The sequence below is a fragment of the Diabrotica virgifera genome, chromosome 2, assembly GCF_917563875.1.
Source record: "Diabrotica virgifera virgifera chromosome 2, PGI_DIABVI_V3a".
NCBI lineage: Eukaryota > Metazoa > Arthropoda > Insecta > Coleoptera > Chrysomelidae > Diabrotica > Diabrotica virgifera.
Genome location: NC_065444.1, coordinates 183,875,798 through 183,902,319, shown reverse-complemented (window position 1 = coordinate 183,902,319; position 26,522 = coordinate 183,875,798). Strand labels below are relative to the sequence as shown.

General features: G+C 34.7%; 1 protein-coding gene across 3 annotated transcripts in view; it reads right to left on the bottom strand.

The window, feature by feature from the left end:
* LOC114334891 (uncharacterized) overlaps positions 1-26,522 on the bottom strand; it is a 150,618-nt gene that overhangs the window by 19,091 nt on the left and 105,005 nt on the right. For 2 of the 3 annotated variants that reach the window (XM_050642970.1, XM_050642972.1), the window contains 4 exons: positions 17,083-17,285; positions 7,183-7,251; positions 6,054-6,270; positions 4,924-5,074 (listed from right to left, as the gene is read on the bottom strand). In XM_050642970.1, the coding sequence (XP_050498927.1) occupies positions 4,924-5,074; positions 6,054-6,270; positions 7,183-7,251; positions 17,083-17,285 (640 nt within the window). The remainder of the gene's footprint in view (positions 1-4,923; positions 5,075-6,053; positions 6,271-7,182; positions 7,252-17,082; positions 17,286-26,522) is intronic. The other variant, XM_050642971.1, reaches the window with a different exon arrangement.

Genomic DNA, 26,522 nt, shown 5'->3' with positions numbered 1-26,522 from the left:
GGCTGCCAGGCATTTGCTGCAACTGAGTACAAGGAACGGCATGACGCAGTGGGAAAAATCCTTCATCAGGAGATAGCTATCAAGCTGGGACTTTTCCAAACCGACCATCTCCCATATTATCAATACGTCCCTGAGAGTATGCTTGAGGATGGCAACTACAAGCTATACTGGGACCGCACTGTGCTCACAGACCAAACAGTGGCGCATAATAGACCAGATCTCGTATTAGTCAATAAATTAACGAGACAAACAACCCTCATTGATGTGGCGATTCCTAACAACAATAATCTACGTACTAAATTTACTGAAAAGATCGCCAAGTACAGAGATCTGGAAATTCAAATACGGAGACAATGGAGAATGCAAAGTACCCAGACGATACCGATTATTATGTCTACTATTGGAGTCATCCGAAGACCCTCCTCGAAAGCATAAAAAAAGCTGGGTCTTAAGGAACATCTTCATAAGACCATGCAGAAAGCAGTACTACTCGCAACGGCCAGATGTGTACGAAAATTTTTGGGAGATACACCTGCATACCAAGTCACCTAGGGCTCGATAACACGGAAAGAGTCCCACCAGAGCTCAATCCTTTTGATACCGTAGGTATCTGGGATGAGTCAATTTTCCCCTTAGAGAGAGTGTGAGCCGTATGGCTAAATCTGGATATTTATTCATCCTTTAAGACATACAATGTATAGGACATGTCATTAGTTTTACAAACAAACAAACAATAAAATTAATACATTTATAAATTTTATAAACATTTGAAACCTTACGAATCGAATACAAAAATTTCCATTGAGTCATCCAACTGCAAAAATTTGATAGGTCTTGGGCTTTTTACTGCTTCATTCCCTCGCCTAAATATCCTTAAAAATATTAAATTTAACATATTTTATTACCGTCGTAAAAATGTTCATCTACTCAACAATAATGGACGATGCAGCATAATTTTAACACCCGATATAATAGCTTATATCGGCAGCAACTCGACATGACACATGGGCAATGGACAAAGAGGTTAATAGAATGGAGACCAAGGGAAGACACGAGAAGCGTCGGTCGATCACCTACACAATGGACTGATGATTTAAGAAGACTAAATAAAAACTGGATGATAGCGACGCAAAATAGACGGGGTTGGAAACGCAAGGAAGAAGCATATGTTCAGCAGTTGATTATAAGGAAGCTTTCTGTGAAACATCGGGTATTGTGGGATATTTTGGAACTATACTCGAAGCTATACTCGGAATATAATTAAAATTATCTTCAGGGCTATAAAAGGGCAGCAGCGTAGCATTATTTCACTTATTATTCTTGTTAGTGCTGGGCGCTTATATGAGTAAGGTCACACAACACCAGAGGAGGGGAAGTCAGTGAAATTAAACCAGTCATCTGGTGGACCTCGACTTTGCGCATGAAATATGTCTTAAGGTACTAGTACACTTTAGAAAACCAAAAATAAGCATTTTTTCAAGATTTTTTTTTCTCAGAACCTTTATTAAAAATAAACTTAAAACTTTTTACAGAAATATCTAACTCTTAGAGAGTACAAAAAATATATATTTTTTCATTTATGCACGTACACTAATATTGTAGAGGACGCCAAAGTCGAGGCCTCGAAAAAAAGTAGTTCCGATGGCGGACAGTTAATCTCAAGATTGGGATCTCTGAAACAAAAAAATCGTACGGCATTTGAAAAAGGAAGGTTTCTTTCGTGACAATTTACCACCGTTAGTGGAAAATTTCGCAAAAAAAATTTTTTACGGAAATTTGAAAAATCTTTGTGAAGAAATCGCCTTTTTTCTTCAGTTTTTCATGGTTAAAAAATATTAATTTTTTATTTTTTGGACAAATTGTGGTAAATTGTCACGTGAGAAAGCTTCCTTTTTCAAATGTCGTACATTTTTTTTATTTCAGATATCCCAATCCTGAGATTAAATGTCCGCCATCTTTTTTCGAGGCCTCGACTTTGGCGCCCTCTACAATATTAGTGTACGTGCATAAATAAAAAAGAATATATTTTTTGTACTCTCTAAGAATTAGATATTAATATGTAAAAAGTTTTATGTTTATTTTTTAAAAAGGTTCTGCGAAAAAAATTCTTGAAAAAAATGCTTATTTTTGATCTTCTAAAGTGTACTAGTACCTTAACACAAAGCAACGTGAAACTGAAGCTGTAGCTTTTAGGACTAATACTCCTAAGACCAAGGAGAAGTTTGAATGCAGCAAACATACACAAGTCCTTGGATGTTGGAGATGAGACGGTAGAAGCAGTCGACTCCTTTGTAACAGCGGATAGAGGGTAACTAGGGTATTATTTTTTCATTTTTTCAACCACGGTGTTACTGATGCTTGATCGTTTTATTCATTATATTCGTTTAATGAAGCTAATTATATTACTTATGTTATATTATTAATAGTATTATTGACAAAGGTCCAAGGAATGAAGTATCCGACTAAGGCCCGCTAGCTCATTCGAAGTTCAATTCAAGTTCAGTGCCATTACCGAGTTCAAGGCATGGCATGAAGTGCGTATCACGTACAACGGCACTTAAGTTGAACTCCGAATGAGCAAGCGGACCTAACTTGCTGCGTACCCATAATCAGAAAGAATTATTAATAAACACTAAACATCAAAATTAACGCACCACCTTAAAAATGGGACATTTTTGATGTCTCGTATTTCCTAAACCTGTTGTCCGAGGTTTAGTGATTTTTTAATATATGTTATAGCTTTATTGTTCAAGAATATCGACGTAATAATATTGTTGCTAAACAGATAAGTGTCATTGTATACCGAGTATAACAATGATCGTGTGTTTTTTCCTCAAAGTTTGGAACACCCTGTGGAATATTCTAGAATATATAAAATATTTAAATTAAAACTCAACTGTAGCCTTAGGCTTTCTTAACATTTTGCTTTTTGATTCAATCGCTTATGTTGGATAGTAAAAAAGTTAGGTACGTTAACAACTAGCAACGTTTTTCACCAATACAGGGTGTTTCTAAATAAGTGCGACAAACTTTAAGGGGTAATTTTGCATGAAAAAAAATGACTGTTTGTTTCATAAACATATGTCCGCAAATGCTTCGTTTCCGAGATACGGGATGTTGATTTTTTTCTTACAAACTGACGATTTATTTATTGCTCCGAAACCGGTTGAGATCTGCAAATGATTTTTAGTAGATTTTAAAAAGTGGTTATCGCGCATTTTTTGACATACAATTAAGAATTTTATATTCACCATTGGCGTGCATACGGGTCATATTACCCGGCCATATTACCCGTTTGCATGCCAATGCTCAATATAAAATTCTTAATTGTATGCCAAAAATGCGCAATAACTACCTCTTAAAACTTACCAAATTTCATTTGCATATCTCAACCGATTTTAGAGCAATAAATAAATTGTCAGTTTCTAAGAAAAAATTCAACATCCCGTATCTCGGAAACGAAGCATTTGCGGACATATGTTAATAAAACAAACGGTCATTATTTTATATTTTTTCATGCAGAATTACCACTTAAAGTTTGTCGCACTTATTTAGAAACTCCCTGCATTGATAAAGAACGTTGCTAGTTGTTAAAGTACCTAACTTTTTTATTATTCAACATAAGCGAATAAATCAAAAAGCAAAATGTTAAGAAAGCCTAAATCTACAGTTGAGTTTTAATTTCAATATGTTATATACGCTAGAATATTCCACAGGGTATTCCACTTATCTGTTTAGCAACAATATTATTACATGAAGCTATATCATGAAGAATGAAGCTATATCATATTAAAAAAATCGCTAAAATCGGACAACAGGTTTAGGAAATACGAGACATCAAAAATGTTCCATTTTTGATGCTTAGGGCCGGTTTCACCAACGACAAATAGTAGTTTATTCTATGATTAAAGTTATTCGACCAATAAACTGACATTTCTCCATTTTATTAACGTCAGATAAGATTTATTTTATTTATTTGTCAAAAAAATACTTACTCTTCGAGCAAATGGGCAATTTAGTCTGGCTGTAAATATTTAGAAGAAGGTAGTTTCGCCAGTTTAACTTTCTACCAAAATTATATTGAAACAAAACATAAACTTAAACGTCTAATAAACTTTATTCGATGAATAGCTATTCATTGATTTATTTGTTGTTAGTGAAACCGGCCCTTAGTGTATTATAACCAATGAACTGTCAACACTGATGGAATGGCCCCGTCCCATTCAAACAGTGAAGAGAGATTGCCTGCAACATACAAGAGAGAGGTCCTAGAGAGACAGAGAATTTTTCAGGTAAAATTTGCTACAACTACCACCAGAGTTGCCAGATGTGATTTTATAAATCCCCCACTTAGACACTGAAATTCCCTCAAATTGAAGCTCAAATCACCAAAATTTAAGTTTTTGCCGCATTTTAATAAATTAGTAGTCAACTGTAGAGAACAGTACCTAAGCAAAAATTATACTACTTATCAACAGATGGCCCTGGAAATAATTCATAGGTCCTAGCTTCTTCGATTATATGAGAGTATAATATACAGTTCTATGTGTACATTCGCAAATTGAATTTCCCATGACCCCTTAAAATCTTCCATAGTTTTCATCCCAAAAAATCTCCCAACCATTTCTGCTTAGAGAAGTTCCCCTATACGCTTTCAAATTACCCCAAAATTGTGGGAAAATACCCCAATCTGGCAACCCTGACGTACCTGACTAGCACTGTCAATTTGTTTGTTTACGAAAGATGGCGATTATCTTCCCTCCTTTACGTGATTATCTTCTATCTCATCCTGAAGACATTAAATTCGCTTCATGGCGATACCATCAGTGTTGACAGTTCGTTGATTATAACGCTTTTAAACATTTTGATATTGTAATAATATCAATTGTCAGTATCTATTTATTTTAAAACTGTAATTCTTACCTTCGAATTCCATACTTTTTGAAAATAACGAGTGCTGGAATGTGTCTAAGGAATCGATGGCTTCGTAAGCGGTATCAATTTCAGTGTCCAAGGTACAATACTCTTTTCTTTCGCTTAATAATTTTTTCATTCGTGACAAAACATCAACTTCCTAAAATGAGGTAATTATTATGCGTAAGTTTGTATGCAAAGTTTTAAAATTATTAACGACTCTGAAGAGATATTACTTAAAAAAAGTTGTAAATGCTAGCAAAAATTCTACACTTCGGTTACGATTTGGTATTTGCCACAATCTAACAGACGTTTTTCACAATCTAAACTACCTTATGCCTAAATAGGCAAGATAACAAAATCAAATAAAAAAAATTAAATCTGACGGAATGCGCATTGACATTCAAAATCGAAGGGTTTCAGCTTTTTTCTCAAATTTCTTCTTCTTATAGTGCCTATTCGTTTCGAATATTGGCAATCATTCTGGCTATAATTATTTTATTAACTGATACTTTAAATAGATTAGTTGTTGCTGTGGAGAACCATTTCCTCAGGTTCTTTAACCATATTCTTCTTCTCCCAATTCCTCGCTTTCCAAATACTTTACCTTGAAGGATTACCTTCAGTAATCTGTATTTAGTGCCGTTTCTCATTATGTGTCCGAGATATTCTAACTTTCTCCTTTTAATGGTATACATCACCTCTTTTTCTTTGACCACTCTTCGTAAAATGGTCTCGTTGGTTATCTTGTCCGTCCATGATATCCTTAGGATTCGCCTGTATAGCCACATCTCGAAGGCTTCAAGTTTTTTCTCCATTGCTTCAGTGAGTGTCCAGGATTCAACTCCGTAATACAATATTGAGAAGATATAACATCGTAGGAGCCTTATTTTTATCTCCAGATTACGATTGTGGCTTTTAAAGAGTTTGGCCATGTTATTGAATGCACTCCTTCTCTATTCTACATTTTATTTCTTGTGAGTTTCTATATTCTCAAATTTAATTAAACAAAATTTAATTGAATTCGATAAGAATCGATTAGGCTTAGAGAAGACTTTATTTTATTTCTTTCAGTGGCCAGTATATCGAATCCACTGAAATCAAATATTATAAATTTTGAAATTTGTCAATAAACTCACACTTTGGTCCGTTTGTAGGAAAATCCAAGCATCATCAGAGTGTTCAACTCCTGGAACATGGCTCGGTAGTGCAGTCTTAATGGAATGAATAGTTTTATCCAAAACTCCTGTGGCAGTTTTGGCACAAAACTTGTAGAAGCTCGGAATCATACCGTCCACCTCATCTGGATCCAACGCACTGTCGTTTTCTGGTTTTTGCATCAATTCGTCTGGAGGCCTAAAAACATAGAATATAAAACAAATAGAAAGAGAACAAAGCGTTTTTAGCACATTGATTAATTTAAGAGAAATATGAATTGTTAATTAATAGAAAGTTATACCTGCACAACAAATTTTTCCGTGAAATATTAACTAGTTTTTCAAAAAGTGGGGGCGAAAGTTTTAATTAAGTACCATTGATTGTGAATTTAGCATCGCAGGAAAATATCAGGACTAATTATCCCAAAACATCCTTATATGGGAAATTTTTGTGCATGGCACTGAAAAGTATTGTAGTAAAAACTGTTTACAATGTTAGTCAACCAATTGACTCGCCAATAAAAAGGGACTTTTTATATAACATTTAATGAGCTTGCTACAGCATATTACTCGAGAACAACTAATTATTAACAATGAACATTTTATTTTGTGAAGTCTTCTTGATCGGAATGACTATATGCTTATCCTCAGAAGGAAAGATATTCGGTTGCAATATTTTGGTTTCTTTAAAAATATCAGTAGATATATTGTACAAGAGTATAATACATTCATAGGACATTAGTGATAAAATAATTAATTGGAGTAGTTTTACAACTTAAAGAAATAAAAAAATATGTGCAGGTATTTTATTTTTGTGGCTTTTACAAGCAATAGCAGTAATAAGTAGTTAGTTGAAATGTTAAAATTTAAGTATAAAGATGGTAACTATTCTGAAGAAAGAGCATAAAGAGGAGAAACCAAATACGGCCGCAAGTGTTTAACTCATTGTTTGTAGATTTTAACTCGTTAACCATTAGTAAAAATATTTAAAATAATTGATACAACATGCTGTTATAGTGGAAGATGTGATCCTTGGTACAAAGCAATAACTCCTGTCGTTAGTTAATAGCAGAAAATGATTGTTAGTCTTTGAATTTTTAGCTTTTACTACCTAGACTGGAAAAACTGTAACCTATCAGCAACCCAAAATTTTAGACCGTAGTATCTCGCCTGCACCAATCTGTAATTTTAAAAAATAAAAGAAAAATTAAAAAAAAGGTGATGTTAGATAATTCCTCTATTCCTACATGTTAAATATAGAAAGACACTTTATTACAGTATATTATTGTATTATAACGCATTATAAGAGACACATCATCCAGCCTCAAAAGTCCACTGCTGAACATAGGCCTCCTCCCCTCGTTTTCAACCCCGCCTATCAGGCCGCTCTAATCCAGTTTTTATTTAGCTTTCATAAGTCGTCAGTCCATATTGTAGGCGGTCGACCGACGCTTCTCTTGTCTTCTCTTGGCCTCCATTCCAATAACCTCTTTGTCATCGCCCATCTGTTATTCTGGCTATGTGTCCTGCCCATCTCCACTTCAAGCTGGCTATCCTTTCGATGACGTCAGTCACCTTTTTTCTTCTCCTGATTTCTTCGTTTTTGATTTTGTCTCGCAGAGTTAATCCTAACATTGACCGCTCCATTCTCTGCGTGACTCTTAGTTTGGTAGCCGAGGCTTTAGTTACGGTAAGTGTTTCTGATCCGTACGTCAAGACTGCGAGGACGCACTGATCAAATACCTTTCTCTTTACGCATGTGAGCAACTCACTTTTAAAAGTTTCTCTCAGTTTTCCAAATGCTGCCCACCCAAGACCGATTCTTCTCTTCAGTTGATGAGTCTGCTTATCCCTGCCAATCGTAATTTCATCTCCCGGGTATTTATATCTATCTACGAGTTCTATTTCTTTCCCACCAATACTGATGTTCTGGTTGGGTACCAAATTTGTCATTATTTTTGTTTTCGAGATGTTTATATTTAAATCTACAATTTCTGTAGTCACAACGAGTTCCTGTACCATCTCTCTTGCCATACCTAGATCATCATTGCAAGAGACGCAGGAACTAAAATCAACGGTATTAATGTCAACAATCTGAGATACGCAGACGGCACGGTACTGATTGTTTCCAATAAAAGAGTTGCAACAACTTATAAACAACATTATAAATAGGGTGAACGAAACATGTGTGAAATATGGGCTAAAACTTAATACTTCAAGACAAAACTACTTATGGTTGCCAGCAAAACGAAGTTACAACCGATAAACATGAGAGCGTATGGATTAAAGTTAGAAAGAGTCCAGAATATTACCTATTTGGGCGCCAACGTTAACGATAACTGGTAGGTATATAAGCAAATAAATAAGGATAGGCATCAACAAGCTAGAGCCACCTTCTATTGGGACCGTGCAAGTTCGGGAAAGCGACACCTGGTTTCATAGCACAGCAACATTTTTCGCACTTTAAATTATGTTGGCCAATTATATTAGTCCTGGTTGCTGGATAATTGTCAAGGTCATAGCCCAAAAAAAATATAAGGAGAAAAAGTAAGACTGAGGTTATGTTATTAAAAGGTAAACAAGTGTATGTAGTAAATAAAATTAATTATTAAATGCAGTACTGCAAGCAAAATACAATTAATTAAATTCACTTTTATATAATAGTTGCATCTTATCAATATTGTGGAGCAACATATAATTGTTCTTTTTCAATGACAGTAGGTATGAAATATACGTCAATTTGACAATTTCAATTGACACTATGAATTATTTAAGAAAGTTGCCAAGATTTCTCCGCTATTTGCGCACGATCGTTTCTTGTATCCCCTCCAAGTACTTGCACACCGCGAATAAACTAAAGAAAATTCTCATTAACAGAGATATTACATTAAACCTTAATATCAGATTAATAGGTTGCTATGTTGCTCTGTTAGAAATATCCATAGTGCTGTATGGCATGGAGAGCTGGATCTTTACAGAGACTCGAAAAAATTGGAGGCCTTTGTAATGTGGATCTACCGACGAATATTGCGGATAAGTTAAGTTGATCGAATAAGAAACAATAAAATTTCGAAAGTTGCAATATTTCGGTCATGTAATGAGATATCCAAAATAACCTTCTACATCTCATAATATAGGGCAAGCTCGCCAGAATAAGTGGCCCTGGTCGAAGAAGAACATGCTGGCTCCGAAATGACCGAGAATTGAGTCAAGAGACATGCGCTAATCTGTTTCAGGTTTAATGCCATAGGGCGTAGGCGTAGACAAAAGTTATTATTGTCAATATGATCGCTAACGTTCAATAATCTGTCAGAATAATGAAAGAAGAAGAAGAAGAACGCATTACAGTATATCGTTATATATTTGCTTTATTCGAAATATTATCATATGTATACGGAAGACAATTTAACCACCTTGCCAGTTGACATAATGACAGACAAAGTTTGAAGAGAGACGCGGCACCTCGAGAAGAATATGGTTATCAGAACGATGCCATCGATGTAGGCTTGACTTTGTTATCACAGATAAAACCTTGTCATCTTATTTCACTTTCCCCAACATTACCTCTCCTTGCAGTCATTGAAAAGGATTTAGGAGGGTCCACTTATTGAAATTTGTTCATTATTTTAATTTAATTTTCGTATTGTTTCTGACGTTCTTCGTGCTCTCCTTGTATCGTATTTAGCATAAACATTCAAATATTTAGATAACATTCAATCAAGTACAAGATATAAAACAATAATAAGCAAACAGGAATTTTACTAAAAATAGGGAGAAAAATATAAATAAATCCATTTAACCCGGGAGCAATCGCGCTTACTTCTGTTACGTAAGCAGTCGCGCGATGAGGTTAAATCTAACAATAAGAATTTAAACCAAATTTCTATTTTATCATATATTTATTTAGTTGCTATGTTAAAAATATATATTTTTAACAATTTTAAAGCTAACTGGTTATCACCAAAGCATTAACTCCACAAAAAAAAAAAATAAAAAAAGAATGTGTGTGTACTTTGTACGCACGTAAGAAGTTATACTTCTATTATTATGATTTCAACGAAATTAATATAGTGTAGTAAAGAAAAGAGAGACGTTCTCACAAACAATTTATTTTACAACTGACGACCGGTTTCGCTGTCTACACTTTGCACAGCATCTTCAGGTCCCGGTTAAAGTAAAATTAAGTCTTCAGGTCCCGGTTAAAGTAAAATTAAATTTTACTTAATTTTACTTTAACTGGGACCTGAAGATGCTGTGCAAAGTGTAGACAGCGAAACCAGTTGTCAGTTGTAAAATAAATTGTTTGTGAGACCGTCTCTCTTTTCTTTACTTCACTAGTACGGACTCACACATGCAATCCATTCATTATTTGAAATTAATATACTTTAAACAGTTTATTTATATTTTATTTAAATATTAAACAAATTTTAATACTTACTACTTTTCAAAAAATTTTATTAAAACAATACCAAAATTTAAAGAATAAAAGAATAAAACACACACAAACACATAGAAAAATGCCACAAACATGATTTCTGAACACTACCCGATTTCACCAACGATACCTAAACAGTTGCCTTATTAAGTAATTCTTATCGATAGGAACTTCCTAAGTCAATACTTAGGAACAATCGCATTTCACAACTAAAAGAACTGCTTATCTAGGAAATGCTTTCCTAGGTATTAGTCCTGTCGCCAGGGGGGGTACAACGGCCTCCTTAATTCAGATGGACTTACCCAAGTTTTTTTTATATATTTTGACCCGCAGAATACGAATTTTTTGGGTAACAGTTGATCCGGATGTCGATAAGATTGTTATAGACAAAAAACTTGAGGAATTACATAACAGCGATTTCTCGCAAAACGAAATATCTTTTTGTATTTTTTGGGTCATTTTAAGCAAAAAATATTCCTTTAAGTTTTTTCGTAAAATGCATAGTTTTCGAGATAACCGCGGTTGAACTTTCAAAAAATCGAAAAATTGTAATTTTTGATCCCGAATAACTTTTGATTAAAAAATAAAGTAGCAATTCTGCTTACCGCATTTGAAAATTTAAGTCAAATTATATCGGTTTTGATTATTTGCATTGCTAAAAATTTATTATTTTATTGTTAAACAAAGTTATAAACACCTAGTATGTGAGTGATGTTTTCAATGATTTCTCATTTAAAATCGAACGAGTAGGTAGAGTAGCTACAAGTGCAAGCGAGGCAATTTCTACGTAGCATGCGTTAAAACCCATGTATTAGGTACGGGAAACACTATGTGTTTATAGATTTGTTTAACAATAAAAAAATTAATTTTTAGCAATTCAAATAATCAAAACCGATATAATTTGACTTAAACTTTCAAATGCGGTAAGCAGAATTGCTACTTTATTTTTTAATCAAAAGTTATTCGGGTTCAAAAATTGCAATTTTTCGATTTTTTGAAAGTTTAACCGCGGATATCTCGAAAACTATGCATTCGACGAAAAAACTTGTAGGAATATTTTATGCTTAAAATGACCCAAAAAATACAAAAAGATGTTTTGTTTTGCGAGAAATCGCTGTTATGTAATTCCTCAAGTTCTTTGTCTATAACAATCTTATCCACATCCGGATCAACTGTTAACCAAAAAATTCGTATTCTACGGGTCAAAATATATAAAAAAAAACTTGGGTAAGTCCATCTGAATTAAGGAGGCCGTTGTACCCCCCCTGGCGACAGGACTATATTACCTAGGGTACGTTTGAACTATTTTTGATAAATAAAAAGAAGAATAAGATGACATTTCCTTACTTTTTCGATTATTTGTCATTACTGTTTGTTTGACAATATGGTTTTATTCAGTTTTGTACTGTTATATGTAGTTATTTTATTTAGTAGTTAGTTATTTATGCATTAAGATTGTATATAATAAATTATAGTCTTGTATGTTATTTGTATATGTACAGTGAAATGGAGGAAAAGAAAAGAGTTTAAATTTCACATATGACGAAAAATTGAAGTTAGTTGAATTGTCATTAAATAAATAATTTTAAAATAAACAGTATGTTGAAAATTGCTTTTTATTATTAATTTTTTAATGACACACTTTTAGTTATATCATGAATGGGTTTTTGAAACACAACACTAGTTTGTTAGGTAGTAGGTAGAATACATAATTTTGTCAACAGACCTGTAAAAACTCCAAAGGATTTTCTATATTTTCCAACACATATTATATTAATAATATAAAAGAAAATATAAAATTACACAACTAATATACCTAATATTACAGAATAACAGAAAAATTAAGGTAAAAAGCAAATTATTGACAAATGTCCCAAGTACATTAGTCAAAATTGTAAAAATATAACCTGACTGTCAACGATAAGTAATACCTAAAGTTAGGGAGATCGAAATCCGTATCCTAACGTAAGGTAATGCTTAAGCGGTTTAGGCAATTCTTATCGTATGGTGAAATCCGTTTTAGAGTTAGGAAGTACCTAAACCCACTTAGGTAATTCTTAAATAATTAGGTATAGTTGGTGAAATCGGGCATAATTGTTGGAAAATTTTAACTAAATACGTATTTTCTGAAAAAAAAAACATATATAATAATATACTTACAATCATAAAAGGTATAAAAAAAAATAAAAGTTTGTATTGGAGATTGAACCTGCGTATATTGACGCGGTTAGTTTTGAAATTCACGCATCTTTAGATTTTGGCTACGGAGATAATATGCATCATGTTGGAAGGTCGACCAACTGAACGTTTTAAAATTTTGACAGTTCTGAATTTAACCAAGTTAGTTTGATTTTTGTGGAATTGAAATACAACAAATCAAAGAGTAAGAAAACAAGATTAGATGAATATTGGTAGAAATTTTGTTGGTAATCAAATTATGTAAATCAAAGCACTACATACTAGAGAGGTTTATTTTACATTTTCCTGTTGCTTTTAAAAACTATTTAAAAAGTCACTACAATTATAATCTTGCTTTTTTCTCTGCCCTCACAACAATAAAAACTAATATACACAACATTTGTTTACCCATAACCGACATATTGATTAATTATTGAGAGGTCATTGTAACTACCCAATCAGAGCACGTTTAACGTTTCAGATGCGCCCAGGACCAAGACTTTTGATGAATTCGCGCACATATAAATTAACTCCCAACGCACCTAAAAAAGTATAACTTCAAAAAAAAATTAAATAAAAAAATACCTACGCATTACTAAAACCTTCCTCGAGGCACTTACGAGTGGAAAGTTATATTGCAAAATTTTTCATCAAGTTGATCACGGAAAAGGATAAAATGTTAGATTTTTTCTAACGGCGCGACTGCTCCCGGGTTAAGGTGTCTATACATTTATTCGGATTTAAAATAAGCTCGTAAACTGTTGCATGTAATTAAAATAGTAGAAAAATGAAAACTAGGAAACAAGACAACTAGACAAGTGTTACAATGTCCAAAGAATATGTGAGTGGATAATCTAACAATATTGTTAAGAAAACCTCACTAAGAAGGGAGTAAGCCAATGACCTAAAAAACTCGAATCCAATAAATCAAACAAAAATAAGAAAGAAAAAGTAAAATAAAATGAAAATTATACCAATTAAATAGTAGAAAAAGAAAATAAAAACATAAACAAATGGGAAGATAATAATCTTCCCATTTGTATACAGTGATGAGCGCGCTAATAACCGGCAGAATAACTCAAAAGATGGAAAACATAATACATTGCGAAGAAAGAGAGATGAATTGCGATGAAACTCGTAAAGGTGGAAATGATCGGTATAAACGTAGAAATTAACATTACATTAGATGGTTTCCCACCTTTAGACGTCTGTGACGGGAGTATTTTATAAAATTCTCCTGTCACAGTGACAGTTGTCATATTCCTTCGATACGTCTAAAGGTGGGAAACTATGTAATGTAATGTTAATTTATACGTATATGCCGATCATTTCCACCTCTACTAGTTTCATCTCTCTTTACTTCGTAATGTATTATGTTTTCCATCTATTGCGTTATTCTGCCGGTTATTAACAGGCTACAGGCTCATCACTGTATTATATATACACTATAATACCAAAAACTTAACTTATTCTTCTTCTTCTTGTAGTGCCTATCCGTTTCGGATGTTGGCGACCATCATGGCAATCTGTACTTTACACACTGCTGCTCTAAAAAGACTTGTGGTTGTTGTGTTGAACCATGTGCGTAGATTCTTTAGCCAAGAAATCCTTGGCCTTCCTGGTCCTCGTTTTCCCTCCACTTTTCCTTGCAAGATTAGTTGCAGTAGTCCATAACTTTCGCTGTTTCTCATGATGTGACCGAGGTATTCGATTTTGGCTGCTTTTATTGTGGTTAACAGCTCTTTTTCTTTTTGCATTCTCAGCAAAACACCCTCATTAGTAACGTGGTCGGTCTAAGATACCTTCAGGATTCGACGATAAAGCCACATCTCAAAAGCCTCAATTTTCTTGCAGGTGGCGTCTGTGAGAGTTCGCGACTCAACTCCGTACAACAGTATAGGAAAGATATAACATCGCAGTAACCTGACTTTTATGGGAAATGACAAATCATGACATTTGAATAACTTAGCCATTTTTTGAAATGCAGATCTTGCTTTCTCTATCCTACATTTAATTTCTATGGAATGGTCCCAGATTTGATTGACGTTCGTACCAAGGTAGGTGTATGTTTTTACTCTTTCTATTTGTTAACCTTTCACACTGATTCGTCCAAATTGCTGTTCATTCTTAGAGATCATCATACATTTTGTTTTCTTAGTGTTTAGTGAAAGTCCGTATCTCTGGCTGACTTCTGTGATTCTGTTCATTAACTCCTGGAAGGCTTCAGAACTGTCAGCGAATACCACCGTGTCGTCTCCGTATCTTACGTTATTGATAAATTCTTCGTTAATTCTAATTCCGGCTTCAACATCATCCACTGCGTCTTGAAAGATTTGCTCAGAGTTAAACAGCAGTGGTGATAATATACATCCCTGACGGACCCCACGTTTGATTTTGATATCGTCTGAATCTCCTGCCTCTGTCCGGATAGTTGATGTTTGATTCCAGTACAGATTGCTGATAATTCTTAAATCACAGGTGTTTATTCCAATATTGGTTAGTATCTCCATCAGCTTGTCGTGCTTTACTGTATCGAACGCTTTATGGTAATCAATGAAGCATGCATAAATATCGCAATTTAGGTCTCTACATCGTTGAAATAGCACTTGTATACTAAAGAGAGCCTCTCTCGTACCCAATGCATTCCGAAAACCAAACTGTGTACAGCTGATTTTCTCTTCGCACAGTCTATATATCCTTTGATGTATAATTTTTAAAAATAATTTTGAAATATGGCTCATTAAGCTGATGGTTCGGAAATCACTGCAGGATACGGATTTTGTTTTCTTTGGTAAAGCAATTAAAGTTCAGCCATGTACTTGGTATTACTCCGCTCAAATATATGTCATTAGGTAATTATTTTTGTTAGGAGTTGAGTACCGTCGGTATTAAATAGTTTTATGAGTTTAGCATATGCATTGTCAGGTCCATGAGCTTTGCCATCTTTTAGTTGTGATATTGCTTTTTCCACTTCATCTGATGTGATTGGTAAGTGGTCATCATATATGAAGGATGGAGGTTGTTCGGATCTAGTATCATCATAGAGTTCTTGTATGTATTTTGTCCATATGCAGATTTCTTGGTTTTTGCCTGTGATGATATCCCCCTGTTGGTCTCGTAGTTTGCTAGCTGTGTTGGATTTCTGAAGACCAGCTGCTTGTTTCACCTTTTTATGCATGTTAAACGTATCATGTTTTTGTTCTAACTAACAACTCTATCTCTTCACACTGTGACTTTAACCAATTCTCTTTGGCCTTTCGTATTTCAGTTCTTATTTGTCTCTGAATCGTGTTGTACATTATTTTGTTGTTCTCTGATTTTCTTCTTTCTTCCATGAGTTGTAATATATTGTCATTCATCCAACTTTTTCTCTTCTCTTTCTTTTCTATCAGCTGTTCTTCTCTGATCTTGTTAAATGTTTCACATATATTTTGGAGTGATTCTTCGGCATTATATGTTTGCTCCATATTACTTAGCTTCTCTGAAAGAATCTGTGTGACTGTCTCTTTTGTTTTCTTATCTTTTAGTCTTCTCATATCGCACTTTTTGTTGCTATTCTTTCTTGCAACCTTCTTGAATCTAAACCGAAATTTACCAAAAACAGGAACATGATCTGATGATACGTCAGCACCGGGGTAACTCTTAACTGATATGCATCCATTACGGAATCTCTTGCTCACCATTATGTAATCAATTTGATTCAGTATTACGTCTCCTGGTTGACCTTGCGGGGAGACCCAGGTATACAAGCGTCTTGGTGGTAGTTTGAAGAATGTATTTAGTATTGCAAATTTTTCTTCCTCTACAAACAGTTTTAATCTTTCTCCCCTCTCACTTCTCTGTCCTAGACCAAAATCACCTATGAATTCACCGCTTCTTCCTTTACCAATTTTCGCATTAAAGTCACCCATAATAATAGTTATATCTTATTTTCTAAGTCGTTTAAGTGACTTTATCAACAACTCGTAGAATTGCTCTAGCTCTTCTTCTGATTTATCGCTCGTGGGGGCATACACTTGTAAAACATTTAATTTGACGGGACTAGTATTCAGCAGGATTATTACTAATCTTTCAGAAATAGGTACAACATTTGTAACATATTGACGTAATTGGGGAGATACGATTATTCCAACCCCATATATATGTTGACCATCGTCATTTCCTGAGTGGTATACCATATGGTTGTCAACAGTACAAGCACCACTATTTCGCCACCTCATTTCGCTTATGCCCATTAAACCGATTCCGAGTCTGGTCATTTCTTGAATGGTGTTATGAATTTTTACAGCCTGATACATTGTCTTCACATTAAAAACTGATAAACCTAATAAATTATCTTGTCCAACGATACATTTTAAAATTATTTATGATATAAAAGATAAAAAATGAAATACTCACATTGGACTAAGTGCAGGGGTAGACATACTTGATTCCGAAGACCTCTGTTGTAAAAGCGATCTCAATTTTGCTATGCTTGATGCTAAATCAGCTGCGTCTTCATATTCAGGATCAGGACTAGTTGTTCCAGAAGAGGGTTCTTCCATTGAAATCGAAGGAATTTCCATTTCCCTTTTCTCTTTTTCTGGTTCTATAGACTTTTCCTGAAAAATAAAATAATAGGGTACTTTCAATATTTCTAAATATACAGAATATTACAATACAGCAGTTGTAAACATTCTCACAACTCACGTATTTGTGCATTAATTTGATGTTTTTTTTATAGTTTTCTGGATATTTTTCCTCTTTCATAGCAACCTATGGATTTATATCCAGCTAATATCACAGACATATATAATATCTAGACTGCGCGCTGGCTGCTATCTTAAAATAGGTGACGATTGCGACAGAGATAAATAAGCCTATTAGGTGGGAAGTCTCTTTCTAATCGGAGAAGTTCCTCCAATAGGCGAGAGTGGGAAAGTGACGTGATCGATAAGCCCAACGTCATTGGATTTTTTATTTTTTATTTAGCGTATGGACTTTCTCAGTACGATAAATACACAAATACAACATATATTATTCAAACACTAAAACATAATGAATGAATCTAAATATTAATGTCCAATTTACATAGCCATTCAATTGCATCTGGGGAGCATTCCACAAAGTCCTGGAGGTTTCCACGGTAGGCACGATTTAGGCAATCTGAAACACAATGACTTATGGTCTGTCTAGGCGATCCACAATCGCACCGAGGACTCTCTGCACGTCCCCATTTGAACAGAGAATCAGCACATTTACCATGTCCGGTACGTATGCGATTAAGCCTCGCCCAGGTGGGCCGGGGCAGATCCGATCCGATGAAACCCTGGGTTGGGGTGGATATCTGAATATAGTCTGCAGCTATTGTTGGCATCCATCTTGTGGACCATTGCCTTTGTATATCATAGGAATCACCAATTGTTCGGGCAGTTCTGATTGGAGGATTTCTAGACCTCAGTCGCTGGTGCTCTTTTGAGATGTCTGGTATGTCTTGATGGATTGGTAATTGTATGTTGGCTACAATTTTCTGATACTCTCTCACTAATGCTGCTGTACGGCGTATATCTGGTGGAGCAATATTGCTCAAAGTAGGCAGCCATCTCACTGGGGTTGATTTTATTGTTCCAGTGATTATTCTCATGGTTTGATTAAGTTGGACATCGATTTTGTTTGTATGTGCACTATTTAACCATACTGGTGCACAATATTCTGCCACTGAAAAAGCCAAAGCTAGAGCAGAGGTCCGAAGAGTATCTGCAGAAGCACCCCAAGTTGTTCCAGCAAGTTTTGTTATTATATTGTTTCTTGTTCTCAGTTTACCGGCTGCGTTTGTAAGATGGCTTTTGAAGGTGAGTGTTCTATCAAGTGTGACGCCTAGATATTTGGGGTTGTTGTTATGTTTGATAGCTGCATCATTTAGAGTTACATTGAGGGTATCGCCCGCAAGTTGATTCGACAGGTGAAAGAGACAGGTTTCAGTTTTGCTTGTGTTAGGCCGTAAGCGCCAGTTCTTAAAGTAGTTACTAAGTGTAGTTAGGTCCTCGTTTAGAGCTCGTTCTCCAGCTTCCTTACTATTATCTTGGAAGCCAATGGCCAGGTCGTCTGCATAAGCGAATTTTCTCGATTTTGTTTCAGGTATATCCGCCGTATAAAGGTTAAATAATAAAGGAGCTAGCACTGAGCCTTGAGGTAAGCCGTTGTTAAGTTTTCTAACGCTACTTCGTGCATCATTTATATATACCTGAAACAGTCTGTTAGTTAGTAGATTGTTTATCAGCTGACAAGTTTTGAGACAGGGTATGATTTTCATCAACTTATAAATAAGGCCCTCTCTCCACACAGTGTCATAGGCAGCCGTAAGGTCTATAAATGTTATGGCAGATTTTTCACGTCTTTCAAAGCCAGCTTCGATGAATGTAGTTAAGGACAGCACTTGGTCACAACAGCTTCGTCCTTTTCTAAATCCAGCTTGCTCAATTGGTACAGCGTCCTCAATGGTGTTACATATTCTATTATATAAGAGTCGTTCTAGTAATTTATAACAGCAACTGAGTAAGGCGATAGGCCGGTAACTTTCAGGCAGCTTGTTGTCTTTGCCAGGCTTCTGGATTGCGATAATTTTTGTTCTTTTGAATTCTGGGGGTAGCATAGCTGTAGTCACAATGTCGCTAAAGAATTCTTTGAGCCATTGTCTTGTTTTTGTACCAGTGTGGACTATAAACTCAGGATATATTCCATCGAAACCAGCTGCTTTTCCCGTTTTGGTTTGGTTAAGCGCTTCGTTTATTTCATCCAATGAGAAGGCACGTGAGTATTCTGATGTTGCGGGGGTATTTGCTTTAAGTTGTTTAAGAGCTTTTTTTACCATCGATGTATGACTTTTCTCAGATGGAGCTCGAGAGTTCTCAATTATTCTATTGGCTATCTTATTTGGCTCAATTGTTGATTTGTTTAAGTGTTGTGCTCTGCTTGCTTCGCCCAGTTTGCGGATCAGTCCCCATGCCTTCCGACTGGAACGGGAGAAATCAATATGTTCTACGGTAGATTTCCATTTATTAAGTCTAGTTGAATCCAGTGACTTGAGTAAGTTGTCACCGATTTCGGGATCTTCTGATTTCAAAAATTCTTCATATAGTTTTTGGCTTTCTTCCGTCCAGCCTGGGATGTACTCCTTTCGAAAACCTCGGGGGATATGTTTTTTGGCGATAGAGATAACCATTCCTAAAAAACGGTGGTAATTGTTGGCCTTCGGGTCAATGAAGCGAATGCAGGTGTCCAGCTCTTTGGTGTATTCAGGCCAATTTGCTTTGTTAAAATTCCAACGGGGTCTCGGCGTGGATAAACCCCGTCGATTAGAAAGAGACTTCCCGCCTAACAGGCTCATTTATCTCTGTCGCAATCGTCACCCATTTTAAGATAGCAGTGCGCAATTTAGATAGTATAGTCCAGTGGTGAGCGGCCGTGGAGTAACGGCAATACCGCTGACCTCATACGCCAGTGCACGTGGGTTCGAGCCCTGCCAAAGACAAACCATTTTCATTTCCAACTACACGAGTCGTCTCACCGTGCCTCGGTCGACGTAAAGCCGTCGATCCCCTGGGCAAGTGTACATCGGCACTAGTTACTTGAAACAGGGTTAAAGATGTAAATGGCGCCGGAACTGTCCGAAAGGATCTCCCGGCCATACGATATTATTATTATAGTCCAGTGGTCGGCAAAGTGCGGCCGCGGCTCCGGAGCCGCATGTGGCTCTTTGGCTCCTTAGGTGCGGCTCTGGCACAAATATTCACAGAAAGCGCAATAATATTTTCATTTAAAAAAAAAGGTAGGAAAAGCATTACATTTTATTCTGATAAATTAGCTTTTATCAAACTTACAAACTTTAGCATTAGTGAAAAATTCTCTTAATGCTACGATAATTGAGTTGAAATTTTCTCCTTTTGAAATTGGCATGAATAGCTTTGAAATACAATTTCTGGATTTAAAAACAAGGAGGTTTGGCGCTGTAAATTCGAACGTCTTTGTGTTGAATTTGAAATATTGGAGAAGAAAAAAATGTACAACACAAGTGGTCTGTCTGCTTTGAATGACGTGGAGAAGGAAGACATGATCATTTTCAACGCTTGGAATAGTATTCCCGATTCTTATGATCAGCTGAAAAAACTCACATTTGCTGTTCTTTCCCTTTTCGGTTCTACATATCAACATTTAAAAAAAAAATTGATTTTGCGCCAAAAATTTTGTAAAAAATACAGTGTTGTACGTAATAAAACCCTAGAAGTTTTTACGATGATTAGAAACAAAGATCGCCAAAAACGAAAAAACACGTTTTAATTTTTTGGGGCGTTGGATGGGGCTAGGGGTTTAAAATTCATTTGGTCGAATACTTTTTGATGTAGAACATGTAGTTTTTTTTATTTTTGGAATATCGCTGGTAGCATTTTTCACTATCTTAACCGACTAGACCCTTTAGTTTTATTTAGTGTCATAAAAGTTTGCCGAACAATCAAATTTGGCTCTCATTTTTTTAAATTGTTGTAATGTTCATATTTGGCTCTTTGGCTAAAAAGTTTACCGACAACTGGTATAGTCTATGGCTAATACATAGGTTTACACATTCACATTTTTTTTCAGAAAAAAATAGTACCTACATAATTGATGGAAAAAATAAATATATACTCCGCGAATTATCGCACAGATATGCGATATCCTCCTATTCGATAACTTTTGAACAATGTATTAAAATTTGATGCATATGTTCCTCTTGGTCTAAAGAATCTTATTGAATTTGGAGTAATAATTGTATGCATCTTTTTTAGGAAAATTTGAAAAACGTGGAAGGTAAGTGCCTCTTGGTGTAAATAAGGTCCTAATTGAATTTTGGGTCATTGGGTGTTCCACTTCCACTTCGTTTTTTTGGCTTGCATACAAGTGCATCTGCCAGCACATTTCTTTCGTGTTGCAGTTAGTCTTGCTCTTAGCAATACTGCAGCACTCTAAAAACAAACAAGAAGATTCTGCGCTTTTTTTTTTTGACAATTACTTGATATGATAAGGTTATGTTTCGGCTAACGGATTTTAGTATTTTCTTTCCTGTTTCTTTATTCCTAAATATTAAAATCATTGCTTTAGGCGTTCATAATATATAACAAATTTATATGTATAGAAATAAACCTTGTGGTGAGAGATGTTAGTTTAAACATATAGAACAACATAGGGATAAAACTCTTCTCGCTCCGGGGTAACGGCAGAGCTTTCACAACCCTACGCTAAAATATTAAATTTACCCCCCACTCCTCTCAGTCGAAAGTCGTGTTTGGTATCATTCAATAGATTTTTAAAAAATATTGAGCACATATTTTTTAGTTTTTCGATCTGCCATTCATTTCGTGGAATATTAGCTTTTTTTGTGAAAGTTTGTGACTCGCCAATCTCCTTACGCCCGGCTCAAATCGTCAGATTTTTGAAATATACACTCTTTTGCATGTACTTAACTTACTTTATAGGGCAGTCAATGAGGGTATGTGGCTCCGAATTCCATCCTACTATATCGATTTACGTGATACTTTCACAGTAAGTAGAGAATAGCCCAAGAAACAAAGCCTACCCTATCCCTTCTCGGGAATGGAAAATTTTTTGCTTAAATAACTACGGAAGTTGCTAGAGAACCTAATACTAAGCAAAAACTGTTCTATAATTGTTTTTCGAAAACTCAATACTTTTTGAGTTATTCCTGGTTGAAAATTGGCCATTTTCATTGAAACATAACACCTTTTCAAACGGTTTTTTGCGAATACCTTAAAAACTATGCATCTAACTAAAAAAACTATATAAAACATTTTTGTAGCTTATAAAATAACAAAGAGATTCTTTCCTTTATGAATCTTCCAGTTATAACACAAAAAGAGATATGGTAAGTGAAAAAAACTTGTTTTCTGGGTGCATGCTCAAATCAGTGTATTTAACTTGAAATAACAGAGAAACGGTCGATTTTAGGTGTATAATGCTATCAATAACTTTTGTTGTGGTTGAAAATACCTTTAAAATAAGCAATATTAAATGTCGATTCCATTCAAACTATGCGAGATAAACTGTAAAAAATTTGATGACTAACGTATTTTAAGAAAAAAATGAGAAGTATATTTAACCCCTCATCCACAAGAATTTAAATGCATCGATTTCCTTGTACAATACATTTTACTATAGTGTTCTTTTTATGTTCAAAAAGTTAAGGGTTTAAAATGAATGTTTTTGAAAAAAAAAATAAGATCAAATTATTAAGCGCATTTTTAAATTTTCTTAAAAATCTTCCTATTTCTCCATGTAACTCGAAAATGCTAAGAGATGCAAAAAAATGCCATACAAAAAGGTAGGTTTCCTCTAGATAAACATTTTGATTTTACTTTTTATGACAGTATATATTATCATTTTCAAGTTACATGGAGAAAAAGGAAGATTTTTAAGAAAATTTAAATATGCGCTCGATAATTTGATCTTATTTTTTTCGAAAACCATTTATTTTAAACTCGCTGAACTTTTTGAACATAAAAATAAGTAATGTAGTATTGTAGTAAAATGTATTGTAGAAGGAAAACGATGCATTTAAATTCTTGTGGATGATGGGGTTAAATATACTTCTCAATTTTTTTCTTAAAATTCGTTAGTCATCAATTTTTTGCAGCATATCTCGTTTAGTTTGAATGTAATCGACATTTAATATTGCTTATTTGAAAGGACTTTTCAAGCACAATAAAAGGTATTGGTAGCATTATACACCTAAAATCGACCGTTTCTCTGTTATTTCAAGTTGAATACACTGATTTGAGCATGCACCAAAAAAAACAAACTCTTTTTACCTACCATATCTCTGTTTGTGTTATAACTAGAAGATTGCAGAAGGAACGAATCTCTTTGTTTTTTTATGAGGTACAAAAATGTTTTATATAATTTTTTTAGTTAGATGCATTGTTTTTAAGGTATTCGCAAAAAAACCGTTTGAAAAGGTGTTATTTCAATGAAAATGGCCAATTTTCAACCACGAATAACTCAAAAAGTATTAAGTTTTCGAAAAAAAAAAAATTATAGAACAGTTTTTGCTTAGAATTAGGTTCTCTAGCAACTTCCGTAGTTGTTTAACCAAAAAATTTTCCACTCCCGAGAAGGTGTTCCGCCCCCCAAGACAAAAGCACACATCGGCATAGGGTAGACTTTGAATAAGGAGATATTTTCAGGTTATTCCTAAAATTTCATTAAAATCCGTGAAGTAGGATAGAATTCGGAGGTAATAAGTCGTTCTTGCTCTCATTGACTGGCGTATTGGGACCGTGCAAGTTCGGAAAAGCGACACCAGGGGTGGGATTACGAACACTCGATACGACTCGTATCCGCCATGTTTTCCCTTATGGGAACAACAAAAGTTATTGATAGCATTATACACCTAAAATCGACCGTTTCTCTGTTATTTCAAGTTAATACACTGTTTGAGCATGCACCCAGAAAACAAGTTTTTTCACTTACCATATCTCTTTTTGTGTTATAACTAGAAGATTCATAAAGGAAAGAATCTCTTTGTTATTTAATAGCTACAATAATGTTTTATATAGTTTTTTTAGTTAGATGCATAGTTTTTAAGGTATTCGCAAAAAACCGTTTGTTATGTTTCAATGAAAATGGCCAATTTTCAACCAGGAATAACTCAAAAAGTATTGAGTTTTCGAAAAACAATTATAGAACAGTTTTTGCTTAGTATTAGATTATCTAGCAACTTCCGTAGTTATTTAAGCAAAAAATTTTCCATCTCGAGAAGGGGTGGGAACCGCCCCCAAGACAAAAGCACACATCGGCATAGGATATAGGCTTTGTTTCTTGGGCTATTCCCTACTTACTGTGAAAATATCACGTAAATCGATATAGTAGGATGGAATTCGGAGCCACATACCCTCATTGACTGCCCTATAAAGTAAGTTAAGTACATGCAAAAAAGTGTATATTTCAAAAATTTGACGATTTGAGCCGGGCGTAAGGAAATTGGCGAGTCACAAACTTTCACAAAAAAAAAGCGAATATTCCACGAAATGAATGGCAGATCGAAAAACTAAAAAATATGTGCTCAATATGTTTTTAGAAAATCTATTGAATGATACCAAACACGACTTTCGACTGAGAGGGGTGGGGGGTAAATTTAATATTTTAAATACGAATCCCGCGATATTTTGCGAAATGAACATCAGATCGAAAAACTGTAAAATACACTTATTCAATATTTTTGAAAATTCTATCGAATGGCACCAAACACGACCCCCCAGGGAAGAGGGGTGAGGGGTTACTTTAAAATCTTAAACAGGAGCCCCCATTTTTTATTGTAGATTTCGATTCCTTACGTAAAAATAAGTAACTTTTATTCGAAACATTTTTTCGAATTATGGATAGATGACGTTATAATCGGAAAAAACGATTGTTGGAAATGGAAAATTAAATTAAAAAATGGCAAGCGCCCACTAAAATGGAAAACTTTACTTAACTTTTTTTGGTTTTAGGACCTACTCTTCTCAACCCAATAGGTTCCCAAAGCGCTCGAGTGACTGCACATTTAGCATACTTTGCTCCCCTACTATTAGCTGTTTTGGGCCATTTTAACCAAAAATGAATGTTGTCATTTTTCTTAAGTCGATAGTTTTCGAGTTATAACCTGATTTAAAATTGGAAAAATGTGTATTTTTGTATTTTTCAGGTTTGAAACCTGTATTTAAATTATTATTTTTAAGGTTATCAAGTGCTTAAATTGAAAACCCAATGACCCAAGAAATAGTAACACCCAATGACCCAAAATTCAATTAGGACCTTATTTACACCAAGAGGCACTTACCTTCCACGTTTTTCAAATTTTCCTTAAAAAGATGCATACAATTTTTTATGCATCAAATTTTAATACATTGTTCAAAAGTTATCGAATAGGAGGATATCGCATATCTGTGCGATAATTCGCGGAGTATATATTTATTTTTTCCATCAATTATGTAGGTACTATTTTTTTCTGAAAAAAAAAATGTGAATGTGTAAACCTATGTATTAGCCATATGCCTCCTCTACATATCAGCAGACGCGTCTGCGGATGCATCTGCGGATGCATCTGCCGATGTAAGAAAGTGCCTCCTCTACACATCGGCAGACGCGTCCGCGGAAACCTTTTGATCCGTTCTTGGAAAACCGACAACAACCGCATGCCTTAAAAATAAACAACAGACCACCAACAGACGACCAAATTACCCCATCTACACATCTGCGCATGCATACGGGGATGTCATCCGCGGACGCGTCTGCTGATATGTAGAGGAGGCAATAGACTATACCAGTTGTCGGTAAACTTTTTAGCCAAAGAGCCAAATATGAACATTACAACAATTTAAAAAAATGAGAGCCAAATTTGATTGTTCCGCAAACTTTTATGACACTAAATAAAACTAAAGGGTCTAGTCGGTTAAGATAGTGAAAAATGCTCCCAGCGATATTCCAAAAATAAAAAAAAACTACATGTTCTACATCAAAAAGTATTCGACCAAATGAATTTTAAACCCCTAGCCCCATCCAACGCCCCAAAAAATTAAAACGTGTTTTTTCGTTTTTGGCGATCTTTGTTTCTAATCATCGTAAAAACTTCTAGGGTTTTATTACGTACAACACTGTATTTTTTACAAAATTTTTGGCGCAAAATCAATTTTTTTTAAATGTTGATATGTAGAACCGAAAAGGGAAAGAACAGCAAATGTGAGTTTTTTCAGCTGATCATAAGAATCGGGAATACTATTCCAAGCGTTGAAAATGATCATGTCTTCCTTCTCCACGTCATTCAAAGCAGA